Source organism: Podarcis liolepis, assembly GCF_965112155.1.
Source record: "Podarcis liolepis genome assembly, chromosome: 7".
In the NCBI taxonomy this organism is placed as follows: Eukaryota; Metazoa; Chordata; class Lepidosauria; order Squamata; family Lacertidae; genus Podarcis; species Podarcis liolepis.
The window spans coordinates 35,376,076-35,403,571 of NC_139561.1; the positions used below are offsets into that span (position 1 = coordinate 35,376,076).

General features: G+C 45.5%; 1 protein-coding gene across 2 annotated transcripts in view; it reads left to right on the plus strand.

Annotated features, from left to right (window-relative positions):
- The window catches only part of LONP2 (lon peptidase 2, peroxisomal), a 54,206-nt gene that overhangs the window by 13,017 nt on the left and 13,693 nt on the right, over positions 1-27,496 (plus strand). For both annotated transcript variants that reach the window (XM_083513619.1, XM_083513618.1), the window contains exons 8-11: positions 7,687-7,828; positions 19,854-20,004; positions 20,249-20,375; positions 21,103-21,236. In XM_083513619.1, the coding sequence (XP_083369745.1) occupies positions 7,687-7,828; positions 19,854-20,004; positions 20,249-20,375; positions 21,103-21,236 (554 nt within the window). The remainder of the gene's footprint in view (positions 1-7,686; positions 7,829-19,853; positions 20,005-20,248; positions 20,376-21,102; positions 21,237-27,496) is intronic.

The following is a 27,496-nucleotide window of genomic DNA, read 5'->3' on the forward strand; positions in this document are numbered from 1 at the left end:
GGGTGAGATACTTGGAAGTGAGTGCTGCCACCGAAACAAACAAATGATAGCCAACTAGTCAGATGGGTTTTGACAGATTGATTCAATTTAAATATGCATGTGACTAAAAAAACAGTTCTGAAAAGGAAATGAGCAGAACTTTGTGTTTAAAACTCCTTTGTGCATGCATATGTTGCAGGAGGCCCGTCTCCAAAAAGGCATCCCCTTTTGTGGGTGACATTGAAGGGGGGGGTGCCTCTTCTAAGATGGTTCCCTTCCACCTGCAGTTTATAGAACATGGCTGGGCAAACTAAGGCCCGGGGGATGGATCCGGCCCAATCGCCTTCTTAATCCAGCCCCCGGACGGCCCGGGAATCAGCATGTTTTTACATGAGTAGAATATGTCCTTTTATTTAAAATGTATCTCTGGTTTATTTGTGGGGCCTGTCTGGTGTTTTTATATGAGTAGAATGTGTGCTTTTATTTAAAATGCATCTCTGGGTTATTTGTGGGGCATAGGAATTCGTTCATTTCCCCCCCCCCCAAAAAAAAAAATATAGTCTGGCCCCCCACAAGGTCTGAGGGACAGTGGACCTGCCCCCTGCTGAAAAAGTTTGCTGATCCCTGTTATAGAACTCCCTTTCTTTAAAAAAACAGTGTTGATGGCAATGATGATGATTTATATATTGCCTTTCATTTCAAAAATAAATACCAATGTGGTTCCAGGATTATGGAGAGCCCTGAAGAAGGCTAGGCAGGAACCAGCTTTAGGACCAAGTTGTAGTGGCTAGTAGTAGAGGAATATACCCTCAGGATGTTTGGTAATGGGCCATTAAGAAACCATCAAGCAAAAAAGAGTAGCGGAAACATATTTGCTACAGGAGATTTGAAGGTGGTGATTGACTGTCTGCAACAAGTTGTGACAACTGCCATTCTGTACTTTGTTGGAATGGGACACTTCAAATGAACAAATAAAATTTAGGGCTTTGCCAAAGTTGCCTAGCAAATTGAGATTTATGTTCAAGAAAATGATTTGGGAAAGCATACATCAAAATGTGTTCTTCCTGTTTAGTCATATATCTGGGGCCTGTTAGAATACAAATTCCTGAATTTACTGTGGGTAGTTTCTTGGGAAATGGTGTGTTTATGCAACATGAAAAGGCAAATTTTACCAAGCAATGGAAGCACATAGACTTTCAAAATGGCACTGTAGGCAGTCCTGCATACATTTTTGTGCAGTTTTCATGACCTGGCCCACCTGCTTTTTCCATGCATCTAAATCAAGACACCAAGACAGAACATCCTCCAGGTGATTGCAAATCACTCCGCTTCAAGTTAGCTTTGTTAGGCTCTTTTCACAGCTTCTACCGCCTGTTATAATTGGATTAATACAATAAGCCCAGACAACACAATTCGTCATTGCAGCCTCCTGTGTGTGTTTGCGGAGGCCTCCTGCACAATCTGGGCATTGTGGAATATACTTTGACGTTTCTAGACGTCCAAATACAGCATATTCCTTAGCATGCTAAACATGGGAGTGGCCAAGCGTCCCCCCCTTAAGGGACTGACTTGCTGTTGTTACATATATTAAGCACTAAATCTAGGTGATATGATGTTCTCATCCCATGTTGGCCATTGATGTGGGGCTGAAGCAGGCAAACCTTACAATTTATCTCTCTCTGCTGTTGACAGTGCTCTACCAAAGTGGTAACAGCATGCTGCTGTTCACGTGGAAACCACTAGAGGTTGTCCAATGTTTAGGAAGTGTGAAGGGAACATATTTTTATGAAGAGAGTGGCAGCTTGGACTTCCAGCTGAAGCCTGCTAGTTTCAGAACACATGCTAGCAAAGTTTTAAAAGAGCACAGTGCAATAAATAGCTCTCCACCTTTGTGTCCCCACAAAGGACTTGTGGCTCTTTCTGGGAGTTCTTATTCCCCACCTCCACAGGTATCCTTTTGGGTTTCGTTAAGCCCCCTTTAAAAATGTTCAGCTTTAAGAGCAGCAAACAATTTTGAGTCTGCTGTTGGGGGATGGCAGGAGAAGACTTTGTCGCTTCACTGTGCACCATTGATCTCTTCACAGCAGTCTCTGGCTTGTGACCCAGTGCTCTGACAGCACCAGAATTCCTCTTTAGAATTGAGTTTGATAAGCAGCAAGACCAGCTGATACCCTTCGACCTGTTTTTGTTGTGTGTGTCACTCCTGGGCAAAGCTAGCCTCTAGGAAAACCCAGCTGATTCTGCTAAAAGCGAAAGAAGAGTTGCCAGAGGCATGCCAGTGTGTTGTATTTGGGGAAGGACTTGTAGCTCAGTGTTAGAGGAGATGCTTTGCATGCAGATGATCCAGGTTCAGTCCCCGGCCTCTTCAGGTAGAGCTGGGAAGCTCTCCTGTTTGGAACCCTAGAGCAGTGTTTCCCAACCACTGTTCCGCGGCACACTAGTGTGCCGCGAGATGTTGCCTGGTGTGCCGCGGGAAAAATTAAAAAATTCGAAAGATTTTTTTTTAAGTCAAATTTTCGATTGGGGCGCCGTCACTAGATGACCCCTGAGGTTCCCTCCCTCCCTCCCACTCTGCGCCTCCCTCCTCCTCCTCCTCCGGGGAGGCCCTTCCTGGCTCTCGGCCAAGGCTTGGCGGCTGCCACTCACTCACTCGCTCGCCCACCCGTCCCTCCATCCCTGCACCCGGCCTCTCCCCCTCCGTCCCAGGCGCAGGGGCTGCCGGGATCCGTAGTCCCCTCGCCCTTGGGCTCCGCGCCCGTGCGGGGTGCGCGAACTACGTTTCCCAGCGTGGCCTGGCGGGCCGGGCGTTTTGTTTGAAGCGCTCTTCTCCCGGCCATGGAATGAGCGCAGCGGCCGGGCGGGCAGGGGCTCTTCCGCGCAGACCCCGCGCAGCCTGCCTGCGCCCCCGCGGAGATCGGGCGGCAGGATGGAGCCCGGGGATCCCCGCGGAGGTGGAGCGGCGGAGGCGGAGGCTGCCCCCCAGGTAGGGCTGCGTCAGGGGTTTTTTATTTTTGCAATGCTGCATCCGCGCCGGAGGGGACGCATCGGACCGCGGGGAGACCCCTTGGCGGGCGTGCAAGGCAATGCATGCGTGCAGGCGTTGCATGGAGTGCAGTGCAGTGCAATGGCAACGCGGCGCCCTGCATGCATGCATGCAACTTCCACCGGCGCTCCGGACTTGGCAGGTGAGGGGGGTCCCCAGTGGGCGGCAGAGAGAGCCGGGAGGACGAAGGGGAGCCGGGGGGGAGCAGCGCTGCTCCCCGAGCCGAGCCCGGGGGGAAACTTCGGCGTCGTTGCGCCGGGTGTTGGAAGCGGAGGCTGGCGGGGGCCCCTCACCTGCAAAACCTGGTCGCCTCTCATATATTTCGTGCATTGCATTCATCACCCGCTTTCTCCTCCAAGGAGCTCCCGGGGGCGCGCGTGGTTCTCCCCGTGTTATCCTCGCAACAACAGCCCTGCGAGGTGGGTCAGGCGAGTGGCCCAAGGGAGCACCCAGGGATTGTCCTGGCCAGGTGGGGTGATTTGAACCCTGCTCTCTGCCCGGTCTTCGTCCTCATTTAGCCCCCACATGTGCATGACTGTGCATGACTGAGGTTTCCCCCCCTTGTCTTGGCTATGGTGTGAGTCTGTGCTGTTAATTAATGGGGTTCTGCCTTCGGAGAAGATGAGCCAGCCCTCAAGGAGGTGATTATGTAATTTGCTAGCAATTCATGTCCCTCCCGGCGTGACGCTGCGCGCTGACGTCACGGGGCTGTAATGGTGGTGTGCCTCGAGATTTTTTTCATGAAACAAGTCTGCCTTTGCCCAAAAAAGGTTGGGAAACACTGCCCTAGAGAGAAGTTTACATGTTTAGGAGCTGAGCTAGGTGTATCTGTGTACTGAGATAAGTTCACCAATGATCTGACACCAGCAGAAGCCAGATTCCTGGAAGTGTTGGGATAGTTCTCGAGCAAAGCTGGGTTGAAATCTGTACTCAGCTGTGAAGTTCACTATGTGGCCTTGGGAAAATTACTCTCAGCTTCAATTATTTCTCAGGATTATTATGGGGATAAAATGGAGGGGCTGGGAAGAAATCATGCACATTGCCCTAAATATCTTGGAGAAAAGGTGGGATATAAACAAAATAAATAAAGTAAAAACAAAGTGTTTATTCCCTCATCCGCTAATGAAGACATGGTACCTGCATGCTGTTGCTTTCTCCTTGCTCTCCCTCTTTTGTGTAAAGGATAGGTTGGGTATTCACTGAGTTAGCATTTTTGATGAGGTCTATTCCTAAATCGGGACGCGGGTAGCGCTGTGGGTAAAACCTCAGTGCCTAGGGCTTGCCGATCTCATGGTCGGCGGTTCGAATCCCCGCGGCGGGGTGAGCTCCCGTCTTTCGGTCCCAGCTCCTGCCCACCTAGCAGTTCGAAAGCACGCTTAAGTGCAAGTAGATAAATAGGTACCGCTTTATAGCAGGAAGGTAAACAGCGTTTCCGTGTGCTGCGCTGGTGCTGGCTCGCCAGAGCAGCTTCGTCACGCTGGCCACGTGACCCGGAAGTGTCTCCGGACAGCGCTGGCCCTCGGCCTCTTAAGTGAGATGAGCGCACAACCCTAGAGTCGGACATGGCTGGCCCGTACGGGCAGGGGTACCTTTACCTTTATTCCTAAATCTGCAATTTGAAGGACAGTATCAACAAGGAAATGAGAGCTCTTCATAGTATTGTGTTGCGCAGAAGTTGTGTGTGTGTGTGTGTGTGTGTTTGTGTGTGTTTAAGTACCATCTCATGTGATATTCAGATATGGGAAAAGGGGAACACCCAGAACTTGCCTTGTAAGGGCAGCTCACGTGCTTAGAGTTTGCCGTGCATGTGACTCTGCCTTCCATTTGGGCTCTGAGGATTCACTACTGTTTTCCATTCTGCAAACAAAGTTAGTCTCATAATAGAGAACCCAAACTGACACTTTCCAGCTGTCCTTTGCTTTCGCTGGGCAGCTGTTCCGTGCTTGTGTGTGAAAAGTTTGCCCCATCGTGTTAGAGACCAAGCTTATTTGGGAAAATAGAACTGGCGACAGCTTCAGAATTTCTGCTTCATTCTTAGCATATATCTTCCTTCTTTAAAAAGAAATACTCTGGGGGCAGATTCAGAGGCTTTGGAAGAAAGCCACACAGTCAGGCATCTCCTTATTTGGCTAGGTAAAAGTGAAATCAGCAAAGGTTAATTAAGATACAGATCAAGTCCACTGTGCCAATATATTAAGACTCCTTATTTAAATTTCTGACTCAACAAATCAGCTTTGTATAAAGGTAGAAAATACATTTTTATCCCACCCTGCCTCTAAGGAGACCTCTTACAAAATTGTTATTCTCCCTTCCTAAATGGTTATCATCGTAACAATCCTGTTAAGTAATTTACACTGAGAGACAGAGAGCAAATGTGTCTGGCCCAAGGTAACCCATGGTTTAGCAAGGGCTTTAACCCAGATCTCCCTGGTCAAGGTCCAACCCTGTATCCACTTCATCCTGCTGACTTTCCAGGAACACAGTTCTATTGATGTTAAGCACTTTGAAGTCCCATTGATTTTTTGATTGTGTGTGTGTGTGTGTGTGTGTGTGTGTGTGTGTGTGTGTGTGTAACTGACTTAAGGGAGCAAATTCCTTTGAACTTGTGTGTGCTAAAGTTGTTCTGTGAATGGCAGCCAGTGGGCCCACTGTTCATCTGTCTTCCACCCACCCCCTGTATACCCCCTTTAGGCATACCCAACCTTCTCACTTTTCATGGTGCAGATCTTTCCAAGGCATTTGTTATTTTTAAAAACTGCAATAGGCAGCAGCAATACGTGAATAGTGACCAGGATCCTTCCCACCGGGTGGTTGATGGTAGACTTGTCCTGTGATGTGGAGGGGAGCTGTCCAGCTGGAGCAGACTCTCAGGCTGGCTTCGTTTGTCTCACCCCCCAACCCTTTTTACTTGTAGTTTACAGTGATGTCCAAATCAAGCAAGCTATAGAGAGTTTCTCTAAAAACCAGAAACTGAAAACAGTAATTTGAAGTGGGTTTTCAGATTTGGTTTGGTGGTAAATAATGGCTGTATCCATGCTTTTCCCAGTTTGGATGCCCTGGCAAATGGTGTTTACCACTAACCAGGAAACTGAGCAGGGAATTGGTATGGAGACAAATGGAGAGAATGAACCCCCAGCACATTCCTACAAACCAAACCCTGGTTTAGTCATAACATCTGATTCAGGCCAATGTAGTGCTTTAATATGGCTAGAGTAGTACCAGTCCTCAAGATTAGGATAATTACAGGCATAGAGAGAGAGAGAGAGCGCTGATGCTATCCATTTATGGAGATTTCTTGCAAATAAGAGTGTCATTACAGGCTACTGAGTCTAATTCTGATTACTATTGTTTTCCAGATCAAAGAATTCCCACCTCCATGCCAAAGCAGAAACTAAATGATTTTGCTTTGAGCTTAGAAACTTTCTCACAGTTTGTTCCTTTAAATTGTCTAAATGTATTAAATACTTCTATTTATTCTGGAGAGGCAGTGGAAATATTAGAGTTTGGATGCAGTGTGGGTGAACAGTTTATTTTTTCATTGGGAATAGTACCAACATAAAGATTCCAAGCAAAGGTTTTTGGTGTGTGTGCGGTTGTAAACAACCAGGCCAGTGCAGAAAGAAACCTATTTCCTTATTGCTTGACATTTTCCAGGGCTCACCATGGCAAGGGAGGTGGTGGGAGGAGGGAGGAGGCAGAGCACTGAGAATCCAGGGCCCGAGGCAAGGGTGAGTGAAGAAGACATGGGGATCATGCCTCTGCCCCCTTGGTTTCAACGCTGGAGGCTGAAGCTTCTCTCCAGCTACTTGATATTCAGGTGAAATGTTTTGCTGATTAAGGGCCTTTCCCTACCATGCTCCACAAATGCCATTTAAAAACTTTTGATTCATAGATGCCTTGAGCAGTATCTGGGCAGTAGGAGGAGGAGAATCATCAAAGGCGGTATCATCATGTAAAACTCCTTGAGGGTTGTGTGACACTGGCTAATTTAGCAGCGATGAATTTGAAAGAGAAGGACTAGGTGCAGAGCTTGTGTGCCTGCTCACCTGGGGTATCCCTCCTTTCAACTCTGCCCCTCCCTTGTTTTGGATTTCTACAGCCCCTGTTGGCTCCTCCCTGCAGGCACAGCTTCCACATTCTGCACTTTTCTGTTGGCGCACATCCAAACCAGGAAATATGATTCATGGCTTCTAAAAGATCCCAAATGCGAAACCATAGTTTGAAGTTGGCTTCCAGGTTTCATTGGAAGCCATTAAACACCGTTCTCAAGCCAGACATAACAGGGCATCTCACTGTGACTTCCTGCCATTTGTTTCCCCATTTGTTCAAAAGGTGGAGTGAGCCATATGCATGTGTGTGTCTGAAGCTTCTTTGTATTTTGACTTTGGTTGATTTTAAACATCAGAACACAGCCAATCTCTAAATCGGCCTTCTGCAACCTAGAGCCCTCCAGACGGACTGCAGCTTCCATCAACTCCAACCAGTATGGCTAATGGTTGGGGACGAACGAAGCTGTAGTCCAAAATATCTGGAGAGCAACAGGTTGCAGAAGGCTGATGATTAGCTGATTGGGGTTTTTTGGGTGACTTTAGAAAGAGAACATAAAACAATTTGCTTCCAGTTTGCTGTTCCGTACTTCAACCTCATCCCTTGCTCCCCACAAGGCGCACCTACGTTGGCAGCATGCCTGGGAGGATCATCAATGGCTTGAAGACTGTTGGGGTTAACAATCCGGTGTTCCTGCTCGATGAGGTTGACAAGCTTGGAAAGAGCCTGCAGGGGGATCCTGCGGCTGCTTTGCTTGAGGTAAGAAGTGAAACGAGCTCCTTCTCTGTTGCATGTAGCTCACCTTTTTCTTCAGATCAGCTGTCTAATTCTGAGCTTGACAAATGGAGATATCATTTTTCCTGATCACAGTGTAGGGCTTTTGGAGATGCAAATAACACTGGACAAAAAAAACAATTAGCCAATTCCATTTGTGTATGTGGAGCCATCAGTTGCTTAATAACTGTGGTATTTGATGATTAAGAGCATAAGAAGAGCCTTCCTGGATCAGACCAAAATCTGTCTAGCTCAGCATCTTGTTTTCCCCTCAGTGACCAACTAGATGCATGAGCAGAGAATGAACAAGAACCATCTCATGTTGTTTTGTCCCCAGGTTCTGGTATTCATAAAACTGTTGCATTAACAATTGGGGATTTGTGTGCATCAAAAACTAAAGTAGTGACTTGCTTTTTGACAGCATATTAATATGAATGTTTGATATGGGCCCCAGATCCAGGGTAAAGGGAAACTCCAGTTAGCCCCATTGCTGTTAACATCAGGAGTCAATATCTTAACTACCATGAAGGGGGTGGGGGTAGAGATTTGCTCCAGGTAAAGGGGGGTACTGTAGGGACAGGGGCATATAGTCAGGTCACATCTTAATGTGCATAAGCTTACTGAAACCTCTGGCTGTATACAAATTCAATTTTCTTTAAAAAATAATAATACACAATTTCAACTGTATGCCCTTGGCTGCATCTCCATTCCAGGACCCATTTCATCCATTTTGATCAGCCATGCTTTCTCTCTCTTCCCTCCTCCATCCTCCTCCCTTGCAGGTGGAGGAGTGAGGAGAGGCAGTGGGTACACCAGGAAAGGGTCTCCCAGTGGAGCTTGCCAGACAGCAACCAGCCATGAAAAGGTCATTTTGGCAATACACGATTTTGACATAGGCATGCTACCCTTGGAGCATGACCCCAGTATATGAGGTGACTCAACTGTGTTCTTGAGGCTGATTTCCAGTCCGTTAACCAAGTTTAACATGAAGCCAGTGTTGTATCCACATGTTGGGCCCTGTGTGTTTGAAGAGCTATTGAAAGTAATGTGGGTGCTTTGTTTCGATATATTTTGTGTGTGTGTGTATGTGTGTTTTATGATGATATCAGAGATACTTTCTGGCATGTTGAGATTGGTAGCTATTTTGGAGCACTGAGATAAGAAAACAACAACACAAGGGAGAGTCCTTGGGCAGCTGCTGGATCCTTCATCTGATTGCCGTGGGACTAGCTGACATTCTTACAAAAAGGCATTTTTATTTATAACATGCAGCAACAGGAAGGAAGTCAGGCAGAACGATCCGGCTCCATTTGCAGAATGGCAAATGCTTTGTCGTGGCAGAGGCTGTGCAAAGGAATTTGTCTTCATATAGTATGGAAGTTCCCCAAGTGCTGTGCCTGCATTGTACTAGTACTGTGGCAAAACTCTTGTTTTTTAGTGTGACTGAAGACAAGAGAAGGCCGGCTTTGTGTAACCTGGGGTTGCTACCTAGCTTTGGATGATTGCAGTTAGTTTGATTGTGAATGAAACGATTCTATGACTACAATCTCCAAGGCATCCCGGAGTTTCTTTTATCCTTAAAGCTTCCCAGGGCAGGCTAACATGGGCTGCGCCTGGCGTTGGGGAAACTTGTGACCCTCCAGATCTTGCTGGACTGCAACTCCCATCAACGTTCTTACTGGTGCTGATGGGAGATGGAGTCCACCATCAGCTCAAAGTTCCCTGCCTCAGGCTGGGCCATTCCTTAAATTGTGCTGAAATATTTCTGAGGAACAAATTCGTATTCTAGGGCTGAAGAAATGTTTCGTTTTGTAGACACCAGCATTGAACAAGATCCCCCAGATATGTTGGCACCAGCATTGCCTGGGGCTCCTTTTTTTTAACCCTCTGTGATAAAACTGAAAGGACTTGTGGTCCTTCCCAAATATTCCCTGCCCTATACACTGGAGGGAGAAAGACCCAGTTTGCCCATTGCTGGGTAATGTTGGTAGTTCAGATGGTGGAACTGAGGTGCAGTGTTGCCTGAGCAAAACAGAATGTCTTCCTATTTCCAGTTACTGTCCATCAACAAGAGAACATTTGTTCTATATTTGGGTGACCCCACTGAAGGTCAGAGTAGTCAGAAAAGGTTCCAAGTGTGTCTCGATGGAAAACCTTGGTAGGCAGATATGAAGCAAAAAGCAAGTAGGCAGGCCACTAAGTGTTCTTGGGGGTTTTATGTATGTTGTGGAAATGAAGGAACTTAATTAAAATAATAATAATAATTTATTTAAAAACTTTAGAAACCACTCTTCCATAAAAGTGCAAAAGGGCAATATACAAAGAAATTTAATGTTACAAAAACATTATAACACAGACCAATGGTACAGTGAAATCAAAACCATTCAACCAGCTAAAGATAAGGTAATACAAAATGCCTAAGCAAATATAAACATTTAAACCTGGTGCTGAAAAGAATACAGGGTCAGTGTCAGGCATATCTTCCTCTGGAAAGCATTCCGCAATCTGAGGAGTATTATTGGAATTATTGCCAAAATGGATAAGGGGGAGGATGATTAGTTAAAACAATTAAAGGCAATATGAATTTAAGAAATGTGTAAAAGGTGGTCAAAACGGTGGATCATCAGAGGTGATGGTGGAAGTCCAAAAAAAGAAGAAGATATAAGTGATGAAGCTTTGTGGTATGTATTGTAATTTATATGTTAAAATTAATAAAAATTATTATAAAAAAGGAAAGCATTCTGCAATCAGGCGGTCCCCAGAGAAAATATCCTTTTTCTTTGCACATACATAATGTACTTCCCCTAACGATGTAACACGGGAGAGGTTTTGAACACATAAAAACTCTCCCTTTCACCCTTACTATGTATGCTCTTCTTTTTGGTGCTTTTGATCACTTTACATATTAATCTGCGGCAGTTATGGTAAGTTTCATTTATTGACCAAACTGTTGACAGAAACCCCAAGGCAACTCACAACAATATACAGAATCATAGAGTTATAGGGGTGGAAGGAACTCCAAGGTCATCTAGTCCAACCCCCTTCCAATGCATCTGTTTCAGTGCAAACAATATCTAGGCCTCCACCAAACACCCCACCCATGGCCAAATGACATAAGATTAAACAATGCCGCCAAAGGCCTGACAGAATAATGTTTGATGATGCTCTATCACCAAAGAAGGGTCATCCAGGCATCTTGCAGCAGTTAATATCAGAGCCTGATATTGGTGGAGGCCCTTGCATCAGAACTGGGATGCAGAGCAGGGCTTCCATCCACTGAGGACTGAAGTGTGCAAGCTTTGGTTTCAAATGAGGACATGAAGAGGTTAAGCAATGCCAACAGATGTCTGTCGAGGAAGGAGCTGCCTATTGCTTTCCTACGACAGATGGACTACCTGCTTTAAGCGATGAGCCTTCCCAGTCTTACCTGTTGAAATCCAAGCACCATTTTCATAATTAATCCCCCACCCTCTCCTCCACCAGACATCGATGAACATAACAAGCCTTTTCTGTTAAGCACGCCATAGACATTCCTTATAGCTTTATCTCTGATTCAAAATGGGTCAGCGGCAGCACAAGAAAGAAGAAACTCCCTTAGTAGAAGGTTCCCCACTATTTTAGATTCACATGGAGTTAAAGGTCCCCCCCTCACTCTCTCACTTATATTTTCCTCATTCTTCAATATATATATTTTAAGTTTCAGCAATGAAAGCTAAGTGAGATGGCTTTCTATTCTTGACAAATGTTCAAACTCTCTGTGTGTACATGTGATATATAATTTTAATTAGCAGCACTCTTCTGGGTCCATAAGTCAAGTCGCTAAAGCAAAAGGGATGTATTCATGCCATAATGGGAAGGATAAATTATCTTGACAGCAGCATGCAATTGCTTGGGCATCACAGAGGTCCTGTCATGTGTTATGTGAGAACTTTTCATGTCAAAGCCACATTGATAATTTATCAAGCGCCAAGCAAGAGCTCTAGAGTTCAAGGGAAGGGTGGTGGAAGAAAGGTGTGAGCTGAGTGTGATGTTGCCGACAGGTGTGGATCACAGAATTCTATGTAGATGGAGTGAAGGTGACTAAGGAAGGGGAGTTGTGTTGCCTTTCGATACCTAGGAAACCACAAATATCAAGGTTTATATAACAAGAGCTTCATTGTATGATCCTCTGCCCTTAATTTTAGATAGTGTGTATGTTAAGGGGCGCGGGTGGCGCTGTGGGTAAAACCTCAGTGCCTAGGACTTGCCGATCGTATGGTCGGCGGTTCGAATCCCCGCGGCGGGGTGAGCTCCCGTCTTTCGGTCCCAGCTCCTGCCCACCTAGCAGTTCGAAAGCACCCCTAAGTGCAAGTAGATAAATAGTTAACGCTTTATAGCGGGAAGGTAAACGGCGTTTCCGTGTGCTGCGCTGGTGCAGGCTCGCCAGAGCAGCTTCGTCACGCTGGCCATGTGACCCGGAAGTGTCTGCGGACAGCGCTGGCTCCCGGCCTCTTAAGTGAGATGAGCGCACAACCCTAGAGTCGGACACGACTGGCCCATATGGGCATGGGTACCTTTACCTTTATGTTAAGGGGAATGCAGGTTGAGTAGTTAATGTGCACAATAACTAGTCACTGTGTCCTTTCACCAGCCCTCATGGAGAATGTGCATATAATCCTTTCATGAAGAGGGAAATATGCACATTTCCCCATCTGTATACATAATCTCCAGCAGGCCTTGGGAAATGTGTATCTATCAGTTGAATTCTGTACATTTTCCAGCTATGGAATAGCCTTGAGGAATGTGCATATCTCAGCTGAATGTTGTCCATTCTCCAGGTAACATGCATATATTCTCCAGTCAATATGCATCGTCTCCACAAAACATGTTTCCCCACTCTGCATTTCTTGTTCAGAAATTGTGCAGCGTACACCTTTCCTGGGCTGCTTCTGGCCCACTGCCTAATCTTAGATGGCGAACAACCTACCCTGTCACTGATCAGCCAAGCAGCAGGAAGGGGCAGGAAGGGAGGCCTCCAGATAAATATTAACTTTGTTTTGCAGCCCGCCTGCTCCCCCCCCCCCATAAATCTGATTGAAATTCTACCCTCTTCCGTACTGTTATTAAACTTCAGAAAATTGCCAGCCTGTGCCAGAAATGGCAGTGGGTGGGATCAGAGGTACTTCACACTCCTTCTTCCCCAGCCCTCTTCCCTGCTGGGTAACTCTTCCTCAGCATCACATTGTCCTTTCTGCACTGGTCTTGCATCAGTTATAGGAGAGTACTGTAGAACTGCCTTCCATTCAAATGCACTATCATTTAGTAAAACTAGACTGTGCAAGTATCTCGCTAACTGAATTAGGTTTGCACATGCAAACGACTTTCCTTGTTTTTTAGGGCAAGAAACTAAAATCAGTTTTCCTTTGAATGCTTATCTTAATATACCGCCCAGTGTATACGGCACGGACCAACTCAAGGGTTGTCCAACCCGCTCCGAGGCATACAGAAATTAGTGAGTCTTTGTTTTGGTGAAATGGAGGGTGCTTGACTTCAGACATGCTGGAACTCTGCTTCAGCCACACCCACAAATTAAATTCCCCTCCCTCATTACGTTAATTACAGGATTTTCTTTTCTATGCACTGCATATTCACTTTGAGTGCCAGCCCTACTCCTTCAAGTTAGAATGTTGTTTTGGGATGTAATGGATCCTGCAGGCTGCTTTCTGGAAAGCTGTGCTGCTTTTTAGGAAACGGATCTCATCGGGAGTCATTTTTAAAGATGACTGGTGCCATGCACCTCCATAAAGTCAGTTTGTTTCTTTCATTCGGCATCATTCTGCTGTTTCCTCTGTACTACAATAGTTGGGCTTTTGCCTTCTGCTTTAACTGATGCTTCTGGCAGCAACTCAGGAAAGCAAAAGAAAGCTTGGAAATCATTAAGAAGTTCCTTTTTGCAAACACTGTGAAGAGCAGCTGTGCCTTATGAATAGATTTAACGTTTTCTTTCAAGTTTTTGTGTTCCACCTGCCCTTAGGTGGGCATAAGCAGTTGCAGAAACATGTACAGTAGTGTTTTATCTTGGTGCCCCAAAGCCTGGGATTCTTAGTGCAGTTCTGCACAATACCTGACATGAGGTGGTAAAGTGAGGTGGTAGTATTCTGAGTGGTATCCACTCTGATTACAAGTATATTTTATGTGTGTGTGGATTGCTAATAATCTTGGATGCTCCTTTGCAGAGAAAAACTCGTTATAGTCATCTTGCATCATAAGAGAACATAAGAAGAGCCATGATGGATCAGGCCCAAGGCCTATCTAGTCCAGCCTTCTGTTCCCATAGTGGCCAGCCAGAAGTCTCTGGTAAACTCATAAGCAAAACATGAGCACAGTGTCACTGTCTCTCCCATGTTTCCCAGCAACTGGTATTTAGATCCATGGCACCTCTTAATACTGAATACAGTCCTCATGGTTAGTAGTAATTAACCAGAGAGAGAATTATGCAGGGAATCTCTGACCTTCCTGGTGTGCTTGCTGGAGTTGATGGAAGTTGTAGCCTAGCATCATCCGAAGGGCCAAAGTTTCTCCACACCTATGCTGAAGCTTCTTCTCTGGTGTGTGAATTTACTATGTGCAGGGAATGTTTAATGTGGGAGAGCCTTTGAAAATGTAAACTTGTTGAGGCGTGTACTGAGTGCCCATTCAACACGCCAGTGGGGTGTGCCAATGGAACAGAAAAAAGCACCAGACAGTTTGGGTAGGGTCGGTTCCGTTACTGACAATATATTGCAGTTCCACAGCTTAGCAGTTACCTACTGGTGTAGTATACAGTCTTTACAGCAGTCTTTCCAGTCTCCTTGCAGTTTTTCAGCACAGACTAGGCCGGGGGTCGGCAACCTGCGGCTCCGGAGCCGCATGCGGCTCTTTAAAGCCTTTGCTGCGGCTCCGGGGCGGAGGCGCGGGGCGGAGGCGAGGGGACGGGGCGATGGGCGGGCGCGAGTGGAGGGCGCGAGGGAAGGAGGCGAGGGGCGGGGGCGAGGGGCGGGCGCGAGGGAAGGAGGCGAGGGGCGGGGGCGGAGGCGAGGGGAGGGGCGAGGGCGCGAGGGAAGGAGGCGGGGGGCGAGGGGCGGGCGCGAGGGAAGGAGGCGAGGGGCGGGGGCGGAGGCGAGGGGAGGGGCGAGGGCGCGAGGGAAGGAGGCGGGGGGCGAGGGGCGGGCGCGAGGGAAGGAGGCGAGGGGAGGGGGCGAGGGGCGGGCGCGAGGGAAGGAGGCGAGCGGAGGAGGCGGAGGAGTTAGTTGCCTGAAGCCACTGTTCAAAACTGGTCACTGTTTTGAAGGGGAGTGAAGAACACACACTCAAAAAAAGGTAACTTGTTAATTTAATGTTTATTATGTTTACTGATTTGTGCTTTGTGACTGTTTGAGGTGGGGTTTTTTTCTTGGGAGGCTGGGCGGCGCGAAGAGAGGGAGGCTTGTGGTAGCGTCGGGGCTTGTCTCTAGCAAAGTAAGTCCTCGCTATTTGGTCACATGCGCAGTGGCTTCGGAGCTCCAACACTTGCTTTGCCGGCTGCTTTCAAAAGCGTCGGAATCAGCTGTGCTGTTGCTGGGTAACCGGATCGTCCCAGCAGCCATCTTATCTGCCCATGTGGTCTTCTGAGGCGGCCGCCATCTTACTATAGGAAATTCCACGTGGGAGTTAGTTGCCTGAAGCCCCTTTTTAAACTTAAGCAGGGGAAAGTTTTTGGGGAACGTTATGCAACAGCTTATTGCTGGTCTTTGTCGTCCCGCCTTTGTAAGCAGGCTGCATTGAAAGGGGGCATATACACTGGTCACTGTTTTGAAGGGGAGTGAAGAACACACACTCAAAAAAAAGTAACTTGTTAATTTAATGTTTATTTCTATGAGGAGGAGTAATTCTGAGGGGTCAAACAAAGAAATAATAAAAAGTGTCAAAAAAGGTATTTTTATAATGATGAATGCCTCATTATTATATATTATTTACATCAGGCACTGATTTATGGTACACTGGGGCCCTGATTAATTTTCTATGGCATTTTGGGGCATTGGTTATTGGGCATAGCAAGTTGCGGTCGCGTGGAATTTGTGCTTTGTGACCGTTTGAAGTGGGGTTTTTTTCTTGGGAGGCTGGGCGGCGCGAAGAGAGGGATTATTTTTATAATGACGAGGATGACATTGGGCCCTCATTATTAATTATTATTTACATCAGGCACTGATTATGATTTATGGTTCACTGGGGCCCTGGTTAATTTTCTTTGGCATTTTGTGGCATTGATTATGCGGTCGCGGTCGCGTGGAATTCCACGTGGAGTTAGTTGCCTGAAGCCCCTTTTTAAGCGAAGCCCCTTTTTAAACTTAAGCGGGGGAAAGTTTGGTGAAAGTTTGGTGAATTGCTGCCAAGGAGTGTGGTGGAGTCTCCTTCTTTGGAGGTCTTTAAGCAGAGGCTTGACAACCATATCTCAGGAGTGCTCTGATGGTGTTTCCTGCTTGGCAGGGGGTTGGACTCGATGGCCCTTGTGGTCTCTTCCACATATGTATGTGAGCAGGTCTTCTCCAACATGAACTATATTAAAAACAAACACCGATCACGCCTCACAGATGACAGCTTGCAAGCCTGTGTGAAAATGAAGGTGACGTCTTACAGCCCTGATGTGCAGACACTGAGCACTGAGGTTCAGGAGCAAAAGTCCCATTAACCTGGTTACCTGGTTGTAAATTAAATATTTTAATTAGCTATTAATTTGTCCTTTTTTCTTGAGATTGACAGCTGACTGCACGATCCTGTATATATAGCATTAAGGCCAGAAACAATATATGCAGTGTTATATTTGTTTTAAATGTTGCAATGTTTTTGCGGCTCCCAGTTGTTGTTGTTTTTTTCGGAAACGGGTCCAAGTGGCTCTTTTTGTCTTAAAGGTTGCAGACCCCTGGACTAGGCTCTGGCCAAAGGCAAAGGCCAAGAGCAAGCTTGCTTCAAACACAAGTATATTTATACTTTAGATTGTGCTGAGTCACTCTCACATGCTTGCTGACTCACTCTCACATGCTTAACTGGTTTAGGCTTGCCATATTTCGAAAGGTGGAAATCCGGACACAAAAGTTGTTGAGTGAAATCTCAAAAAAAGAGGAATTTTTTGAGCTATTTTAATGGAAAGCTGCCAAAATCTACACTACCAACATGAGTTGCCATATGTCCGGATTTTCCCGGACATTTAAGCGATTCCCACCCAGGCACAGTTTCTGACGGCCGAATCCCTGCTATGTCCGGGAAATTCTGGGTGCATGGCAACCCTAAACTAGTTGCAGGTGCAGGACAAACAAACCCCAAATTAACCAGCAAACCTAACTTTTACTTGTCCTTTTTCTCTGCATAAATAAGCCCTTATACATTAACAAAACTCTGCTCCCATCAGGAGTGGTACAGAATTCCACTATACCATTCTTCTAAAAAAAAATAAATTAAAAATGTACTTAAATTGTATATCAGTGTTTTTAAACAAAATGATCTACTTTTTAAAAAAAATTCCCGATCCTTGCCCTCTCACCAGCATATGATCATTTACCTACCTAGCCTGAAGCTTATCTCTCCCAGCAGAAAGGATACGAGAGAGGGGGGGAAAGAGAGAGAAGGAAAGGTGGAGGGGAGAAAATAAGAGAGAAAAGTCTTGACTAACACGCATGTTGAAAACAGAGCCAAAGCACTGGGTTGCAGCAACGTTGAGACTGATCCAAACATTATAGTGCAAGGACTTCCAGAAAAGCAGGCTCACATAACTTGCAATTTCTCAGATGCTGCATTTCTTTAAGGTGCCTCAACACTTTTTCATGTTTGACCACGACTACCCCTCCGGAAGTGGCGCTTCTCTTCAAAGCAATCTGCTAATTATTTGCAAGGTGCAGCATATCTTCCACGCAGGAGTCTTAGACTTCCAACATCGCCTGTGATGTGAAGGTCAGCTCTGAGAACGTGCCTAGAATTAAACGGGCAAGTCCTTGTGCCATCGGCCACCTAATGGCCCCACACTCCTAAATAATTCACCAAGTGACCGCTTGAAACAAGTGTCATATTGTGAGCGCTTGTAAGCGCCAGTGTTCACCTTGAAACGCAGCAGGAACCAGAGTGGAGTGCCCATTTTAATTTATCCTTAATTAGCATCCCGTTACTCAAGTGACAGTGGCAATTTTGCTTGGTGGCTGTTTGACAGAGAAATAAGCAAAGGGAGGTGCTTGGAGTGTAAGTGTTCGTATCAGTGACACTAGCTCATCCTTTAATGGATGGTAAATTACCCTGCTGTGTCCTTCTTGATAGCCTCAACAGAGATCCATGCTTGCAAGCACTCAGCCAGAATAAGAGCTAGTGACTTAAATGCATCCCTCCTAGCTGTGTACAGTCAAAGTAGCTTCTCAGATCCGATGCGCTCTAATTTCCCTTTTCACCCTAAATTTTCACATGTACCCATTTAAAAGTCATTTTAAAAGACAGCAATTGATTACAGTGGTACCTCAGGTTAAGTACTTAATTTCTTCTGGAGGTCCGTTCTTAACCTGAAACTGTTCTTAACCTGAAGCTCCACTTTAGCTAATGGGGCCTCCTGCTGCTGCTGCTGCGCTGCCGGAGCACAATTTCTGTTCCCATCCTGAAGCAAAGTTCTTAACCTGAAGGACTATTTCTGGGTTAGTGGAGTCTGTAACCTGAAGCGTATGTAACCTGAAGCGTATGTAACCTGAGGTACCACTGTATTGACACTTGGATTTTGGAGCGTTGCTCACCCTTTACTCGGTTCATTTGGCTTCTGCCCATCCCACTTCCTTCAGCTGACCACACTCAGAAAATAGGGCGGGGTTACATTTGATATGGGCAGCTCTACCATCCAATCACAAGTGCAATTTAGTTTCACTCCTACCTTCTCACTGGCTGTTGATTCTCCTGCTCTGACCATGAGAGGATGATAATTATAATAATAATAATGGGAAGTAACCAGCTCAGAGTAGACCCACTGAAATTAATGTCCTATGTCCATTCATCTGAATGGGTTTACTCGGAGTGGAGCTAACGTTGGCTACAACCCAGGGAATAATAGAATCAGAGATTAAGATAATACTTTGCATTTATATGGCATATTGCAATTGTTCAAAGCACCATGCCTGTCTATTCTTTTAAATGAAGATGCTAGACATCGAGCTGGAAGACTTTCTGTATGAAAAGCATGTGCTCCATTACTAATCTACCACTGATCTATTGTCTCTCCCTGAGCCACTCTTCTGCCTTGAGAGCTCTGGGAATTGAAGTTCAGGTGGTGACGCTTAGGGAGCTCTATCAGAGAATTCTTCCCATCTTCATAAAACTGAAATTCTGAGGAATGTTATGCGAGGGAATAACGGCAGTGAAACGAATGGAGAACCTGTATACATTTGGTGCGCCTTCCTCTGTTCTGTGGAATAGCATTCTCATCAAGATACGACAGGCACCGTCTGTCTACACTTCCTGAAAACAATTGGTAGGACATTTTTGTTCCGACAGGCTCTCCCAGCTGGAGAAATGGGTCTTTGCCATGAGCATCTATTTTGCGTTGTTTCAGTTTTGTTTTAACTGTATTGGCTGTTTTTTGTGTTTTAAATGGTTTTGGGGGGGGTTTGCTGATTTTATTGTATATCACCTTCAGACTCTTGTGTAGATGGCTGTTAATAAATAATATTAATAAAATAAAAGTGGGAAGTGTACTTATGCCTTCATTTTCTCCATCTCCTCTTCCCACACCCTGGTCTCTTTTGGACAGAAATAAAAAAGAGGAAGGTTGTGGTGCTACTAGTGTGAACCTCTTGTGGGTCCACTCCTTAATAGCCAAAGTTTTTTTTTTAAGTGTAGCTATTTTTTTAAAAAAACTATTTTCCCGCCAACTGTCTTCTAAAATATAACTAAATATAACTGTTAGAGAATGTAACTGCATATGTGGCTGTAACTACGGCCATACTTTCTGAGAGGAATTAAATTTGCAAATCTTTTTCATTTGCTTTTTAAGGTCTTGGATCCTGAGCAAAACCACAGCTTCACAGACCATTACTTAAACGTAGCCTTTGACTTGTCCCAAGTACTTTTCATTGCCACAGCCAACACGACTGCCACCATCCCACCTGCTTTGCTGGACAGAATGGAGATCATCCAAGTTCCAGGTGATTAGAACTGACCAGGGTGCGGGTGATGTTAAGGCAGGATGTATCAATGATTCCTGCTGCTTGTCAGCACTGCCTGCCATGCTTGTATATCATAGACGGCCACTGCCGGTATCTTCTCCCATCTCGCTCTCTTTCCAGGTGAGGCTAAAATTTCATTTCCTTTAGAAATCTGGCTTTGTATGTGACTTCTGATCTGAGTTCAATATCCTAGTTCTTCTAAAGGATGTGTCTTGTTTCAAAGGATACACGCAAGAAGAGAAGATAGAAATTGCACATCGCCACTTGATTCCAAAGCAGCTTGAGCAACATGGACTGACTCCTCAGCAGATTCAGATTCCTCAAGATGCAACCCTGGCAATCATCACCCGGTAATTTTAAAAACGTATTTACAGTCGTACCTTGGAAGCCAAATGGAATCTGTTCGAGAAGTCCGTTCCACTTCCAAAACGTTCGGTAACCAAACTGTGGCTTCTGATTGGCTGCAGGAAGCTCCTTCAGCCAATCAGAAGCCGCAGAAGCCCCATCGGATGTTTGGGTTCCAAAGAACGTTCACAAACCGGAACACTTACTTCTGGGTTTGCGGTGTTCAGGAGCCAAATGTCCGAGTACCAAGGCGTTCAGGTTCTAAGGTACGACTGTATATGTTTATTTTGCTGTTTGGTACATTTAGTTGCTCTGCTACATTCTTGCAGCTGCCTAGGAAAATCGATAAGTTTAGGTTTGCATTCAAAATGTTGTTCCATGGCACCTGGATTCATTCCTGCCAGGATGGGGACTGTGTGGCCCTCTAAATGTTGTTGGACTCCAACTCCCATCATCCCTAGCCATTGTGCAAGCTGGCTGGGGCTGATGGGAGTTGGAGTCCAACAGCACAAGGAGAGCCACAGATTCCTCATCCCTTCATTAGGACGCAATAATGTCCAACAAAGACTTTCCCCCATACCTTTTTCCACATTAAAACCATTCATAGAAATATGTTCCCCAAACTAAGAGATAACTTTCCTTGTTGTGGAACAGGGCCCTTAGACAGATCCAAGATTGTGTCAATTTAGACGGGCACTGAAAAGGACAATCTTGGCTGCTTCTTTGTACTAGATACACTCGGGAGGCAGGAGTCCGCTCTTTGGATCGCAAATTTGGAGCCATTTGCCGAGCAGTTGCCGTGAAAGTGGCAGAAGGCCAGCACAAGGAGGCAAAGCCAGATCGCTCTGAAGTGACAGAAGGAGGAGGTTTGTGTGCCTTTTATATCCTTCTGCCAGTCGCAAGCCTTTGCCAGCTCTCTGGCTTGGAAGGTTGCCCAAGGAAGGGGGCCGTCAACATTTCCGAGTTTGTAGATTTGCATATGTTTTGTCCTCGACTGAAATAAATATGCAGTGTTTTTCATTTTGATCGCTCATGATGAGCGATAGAATTATTTGCAGTGCATCTCTGGGGAGAAAGGAAAACTCAAGCCAAGTTTGTGGCTGAGAAATGGGCGCACAGTGAGGACTGGCTGCTCAGACCACGTTTTGAACTGTGAAGCCATTAATGATATGGGGCTAGCATCCTTGATAAGCTGTTCCTGTCCTGTATCCTGTTATGTTCCCCCGTAGCAAGTGCTATCCAGAACGGCAGGGAGTAAAACAGGAGTTTCCAGAGAGCTATCTACAGTTATTGAGCACCTGAATACACTATAGAGCCTGAGCAGTCACCCTATGCTGCTTGGGTGATGTTGGGAGTTTGGAGATAACATGGGAAGGAGCAGTTAAGGATGCAGATAAACCAGCATCGCCAGGCCCCTCCAGTGTGATGAATAAGGTTCCAGCAATAACAGAAGCATCAGCAATGCTGTGATGTGGTCATGTGAAAAAGAGGCCCTGAGTCCTCTTGCCAGAGCAATGTGGCCAGATAGTTTTCTGTAACAGTAGCACCAAATGGATTTCTGCATAGAGCAGGGGTGGGGAACCTTATTCAGCCCAAGGGCCAGATTTGTTTCTGGGCAACCTTTTGGGGGCCACATACCAGTGGCGGGTGGGTGCAGAGGCAAAAGTGGGCGGAGCAACGAATGTGAATTTTACCTTGGTATAATGGGATAATTTCCTACACACAGTCACACACCCCTCTCTGTCTTCTGTGTAGACAAGCAAGAGGCATGGTCAGAACTGAAGGGTGCATTCCAGCCAGGCCAAAACAATTGAGGGTGCGAAGCAGGGCAGTGAAGGGGGTGGCTTGGGAGAGTCCTGAGGGCCAGGTAGAGGCCTGGCAGGCTCCAACTGAGCCCCAGACCTGAAGTTCCTCATCCCTGACATAGAGTAATGAAAGCAACAAGAAGTGATCAGCGACAGTAGATATTTACCTTTGACTCTGGTGGATATTTACTTGTGGGTTATGATGCTGCCATTCAGAAATCCTTTAAAAGCTTGCATGAAATCACCCACGTGCTGTTGTCAAGGAGGAGGCCATTAGTACTACAATTGGGCATACCTGCTATAAACCGCCTACACGACAAACATAATCAGGGACTGCAGTCTTGCTGATGAGTCAGATGCTTCTGTGTTGGTTCGCAGACTTAAATATGACCATTTAGCACTCGCTTCTTGTCTGAGTGATAGCAAAAAGACATTATGGTGGACTCTTCATCATTCTACCTACCACATGGCAGTTTAAAGGCATGTTTTTTGAGGCATCTGTGCTGTGTAGAAGAGCCTCATGCCCTTGAACTTTTACCTCATTTCCAGGTTTCTTTAACTGCTTGGGGTGGGGACTTCCTTGGCAGCTGAGTTGTTGATACAGTGATTGCCAGCTAAGGGTTTTTATGCCAATTTCTTTTTTTCAGATCTGAGAACAGGGGAGACCCAGATTTCTGTACAAGCTTTTCATACTCCCCCCCCCAAAGCAGCCCTCTGTTTACTGTTTTGTTATAAATCATCAGAAATAAAATTGAACAGCTAGTACACCTTTTAAAAAGATAATGTACCACTGATATCTTACATGGCATGTGCACTCAGATGCTGACACCCTGCACTGTTGTAATTTAAGAAAGGGTGTAGATGGCATCCAGGGGCTGCCTGTATGTGCCTGGAGACAAGAAGTATTTTGGCAATGATAGGCACCCTCAAATATCTGAAGGGCTGTCACGTGGAGGATGGAGCAAGCTTGTTTTCTGCTGCTCCAGAGGGTAGGACCCAAAACAGTGTTTTCAATTTCAAGGAAGGAGATTTTGACTAAATTTTAGAAAGAACTTTCTGACAGTAAGAGCTGTGGAGCAGACTCCCTCGGAAGGTGCTGGACTCTCCTTCACTAGAGGTTTTTAAATCAAGGTTGAATGGCCGTCTGTCAGAGTACTTTAGCTGTGATTCCTACATTGCAGGGGGTTGGACTAAATGACCCTTTGGGTCCCTTCCAGCTCTTCAATTCTATGAATACCTCAACCAGGAGTCAAAGAACAATGCAGCTAATTCTAGAAGGTCCCAAACCATTTGGACTTGTATCTGTCACCACCACATGGCAAACCTCTGTTTAGAATCAAGGGGTGTTTCAAAAAAAACAGTTCATAGTGGGAGCTGGTAGGGAAAAAATAGAAAATTCCCTATGTGGGAACAAGCCCATGAATGTGCTTAATATATATATATATATTTGTTTTGAATACAGGCCATACAACCATAGCAGCAGGATGACCTATGTAAGGCATACAGTAAAAACCTTTTGGTATTTGGCAGCCCATGTTGCTATTCTGGGCTGCTTCAAGAGAGCGATGCTGATTTTCAAAATTTTGTCCTGTATGCTGGAGCTCCTGTATCCGGAGTTTGCTACACACACTGTTCTCTTCTCTTTAGTGTTCCCAAAATTGAAGTGAAGTGCAGGCTCATCTGGAGTTCTCTGTGTGCATTGGAGCCTCAGAGAGCATTAAGTCACAGCTCATGACGTGCTTGGTTTTTCCCAGGTACCACAGTGCCTGCTTGAGCAGACTGGGAATCTGATAGCTGGGCCTTGTGGTCCAGAACTGCACATACAGATCTAACTCTAGTAAGCGGCATTCACCATCACATTTCTCCCCTCGCAGCCTGGACTCTGGAAGGGATCATGGCTCAATGGCAGAGCACATGTTTTGCATGCCAAAAGTCCCAAGTTCAATCTACAGGCATGGCCAAACTTGGCCCTCCAGATGTTTTGGGACTACAATTCCCATCGTCCCTGACCACTGGTCCTGTTAGCTAGGGATGATGGGAGTTGTAGTCCCAAAACATCTGGAGGGCCAAGTTTGGCCATGCCTGGAGATCTGGCAGCAAGTAGTGGAACAGGCCTCCCACCTGAGATTCCCTGTCAGAATAGATGATACGGGAGGCTTGGTAAATGCACAAATAGTCTCAGCTGATACAACTATACTACCTATGCAGAATGCTTATTGTCAAACCTTTTTAATGCATCCTTGCTCGAGTCAAAAGTTGTTTGTGTGGCTTTTTTGGCTCCATCATCCCTGCTTAAAAAGGCCAGTTTTTCCCCTTGAAAGGTCATGTTTGCTGAGGCTGATAGGAGTTGTAGTCCAAACAATTTGGTTGGTATTAAGTTGCAGAAAGCTGTCATTGGAGGATCCCCATGTATGTGTCCTCTTTAGCACTCCCAAGAGAGAGGCAGGAAAACCTCAAATATGTTTAATCTTTGCAGTCATCTCAGATTTCATAGAATGCCCACATGCTTTCCAATAATGCAAGGCAAGGGCTGCATCTTGTCTAAAGAAATCCTAGTCAATAAAAAGTATGTGTTAATCAAATATTAAATTAACTCTACATATAACAAAAAAAAAGTTTTGAAGGTGAGGAAGCATGCTTGCTTTGTTTTGTAAGTCATAGATGGGTGTCATCTTAGAAAAAGGCATCTTCTCCTAGGTGAGAATGGGAGAGTGACTCTTCTATGATGAAGCATGCATATTAAAGCACATTAACAATTTTTAAAACCGTTGCCTTTTAAGTATGTTGCTTGTTTGGGGATTCTTTAGTCCATTTAAAAATATTGTAAATGGAGTAATTGGTTTTATCGGTGATAAGAGTTTTGTTCTGTTTCTAACTGCTTTCTAGAGATTTTACTGCATGCCATTATTTGTACTTTTTTGGTTTTATGTAACCTATGTACTGTTTTTTGTTATAGTGGGTTTTTTTAATATAAGTAATTAATCTACCCAGTTAATTAGTTTAAAATGTGGAGCCCTGGAGAAGATAAAGAAACTAAGATATTTCATAAAGAAAAAAACCTCACATGCAGTGCTGGTAATCAGTTTAAGAGCCCTGAAGTCTTAGTGACTTGAGGAAGGATAACATTTTAGTTATCTAGTTTTACTAGGGAGAGGGCCAAAGCTCAGTGGTAGAGTATCTTTTTTGTTTGCAGAAGGTGCCCCAGGTTCAGTTCCCAGCAACTCCAGGTAGGGCTTGGAGAGACTCCCAGGCTGCAGCTCCAGAGAGCCACTCCCAGACAACAGCACTGAGCAACGTGGATCAATGGTCGGAAGCATTATGAGGCAGGCAGCTTCCTGTGTTTCTAGCAGAGCAGTTTGGAAGCTCTTCCCTTCACATGATACAGTGACTTGTTTACTATTAAACGCAGAACAAAAGGGAGGCTGTCTTCAGCATTCCAGCTAATCCAGCGAAGGAGTTATTTACAGTGTTAAAATTAGAGCTGGCAATCGCTGCCAGCTAGGAAAGTCATAGCAAGCTGAGTGCTTCCAAATGGTGTAAAACTCCAGTTTGTTAAGGGCTGTCTTTTTTCTTTTTTTTTTCTTTTTGGCTGTTTGGAGAGAACCCAGAAATCCTAATCTGTGAACAGTTGTCTTTGTGTGGCCTGAAATTGACAGCAGGCAAAACAATGCAAAATAAAAGAGAGCCTGACAAACAGGGAAAGGGCTTGATGTTTGGCTGCGCTGGCATTAGAATGGCACTGCTTTAGCCCCAGAAGGAGGTGGGTTGTTTTGTAAAAAAGAGAGAGAGAGAGAGGAGGAGGGCAAATGCTTTGCAGCACGCAAGCCCTGCAATTGTAAGGAGCTGTAATGAATCAAGCCGTCTTGGAAAACGTTGCTGAGGCCTGCCCAGCTTCAAAACACCTAGCCCAATGCAAGCCACCCGCCATGTATTGTGACTTGTTGGGTCCTTGGCGACATTTCAGTTTCTTCAGTCTTCGTTGACCTAGCAGCCAAAAGCTAGGAGATTTATCAAGCCCACCCACCCAACAGTCTGTACTATGCAGCTGGTAGGAAGCCTTCAGCTGAGGTCCCCAGCTGCAGTTTCTGTAGGAGACTCTCAAAATATCATCATACAGTATTCAAGCTCAAATAGAGGCTGCCTGACTTCTCATGCAGTGCCTGTCCTTCTCCTAAAAGGAAATGATAGAGAGGTCAGGAGACTGGACAAATGGCACGCTTTAAATTATGTAGCGCAGAATTCAGAACATCACCCAGGGACAGCTGTAGGCAGAATTCCTGTATTGCATGGGGGTTCCCTTCCAACTCTATAATTCTATGATTCTAATGTTCTCTTTCTTTTCGTCTGAAAATATCATTTTTTTACTATTTAAGCTACGTTATCAAAATGTAAGTTGTGAAATTTGTCACCATTACTTTCATTTAACCCTGATAAATCCAAGGATGAAGTGGGTTCAGCTACCCCAAAATCAGATGGTGTGAAGCAGGCCCTGGGGTGGGGTAGCTAATCTATAGTCTTCCAACTCCTGCCAGCTCCAGCCACCATGGCCAGTGGTTAGGGGTGATGGGGGAGGGGGCTGTAGTCCATCAATATCTGGAGGGGCCACCCCTGCCTCAGATGAATGAAGGAGTAAGGATTTACAAGCCAGCCAAATGCCAGATCCCACATATCACAAACTAACCTTAGCATTGCATGACTAAAACAAAAAGTTAACGCATTGAGATTCCCTGTTTAGTGTGCCAGAGAAATATAACAAAGTAGTTACTACTTAGAACTGAATTGTTTGCTGCAATCATTTTTTTGACCCGACAAATTTGAAAGGAAATCTGAAAAGCATGAATTCCAGGCAAAAATCCTCTTGCGAGTTAGGCACCATTCTTAATAACCCACACTGCCTCATACTTAGGATTTTAAAGTCAGTCTCGGGTCTGTTTTGGCTAAAATGTGGAATTTTATGAGAAGGGTATAAAATCCCGGGATCTCAATTTTTTTTTTTATTAAATTCATTTGTTTGCATAGCAAGCATGTGGCTTTAAAACACCTGGGCTTTTAACAAAAAGTAGCCAGTCTCTCTTATTTGCCTTGGGGCTTTCTCCCCCCTTCCCCTTCTAAAGAGCACAGGGTTCAACTTCAGCCAATCTTGCTGCAGAAACATTAACGAAAATCTGATGAGAGCAAATCCCAAGGTGATACGGCTGCAGGCAGCTGTGAGCTTTGAATAAAGCTGCACTGTGGTTAACACACTTAAAGGAATGTCAGCAAAAATGTAGCACTTGGACGGGCCCCCAGTCTCTGGCACCTTCTCTTTTCTCTCCACCCCC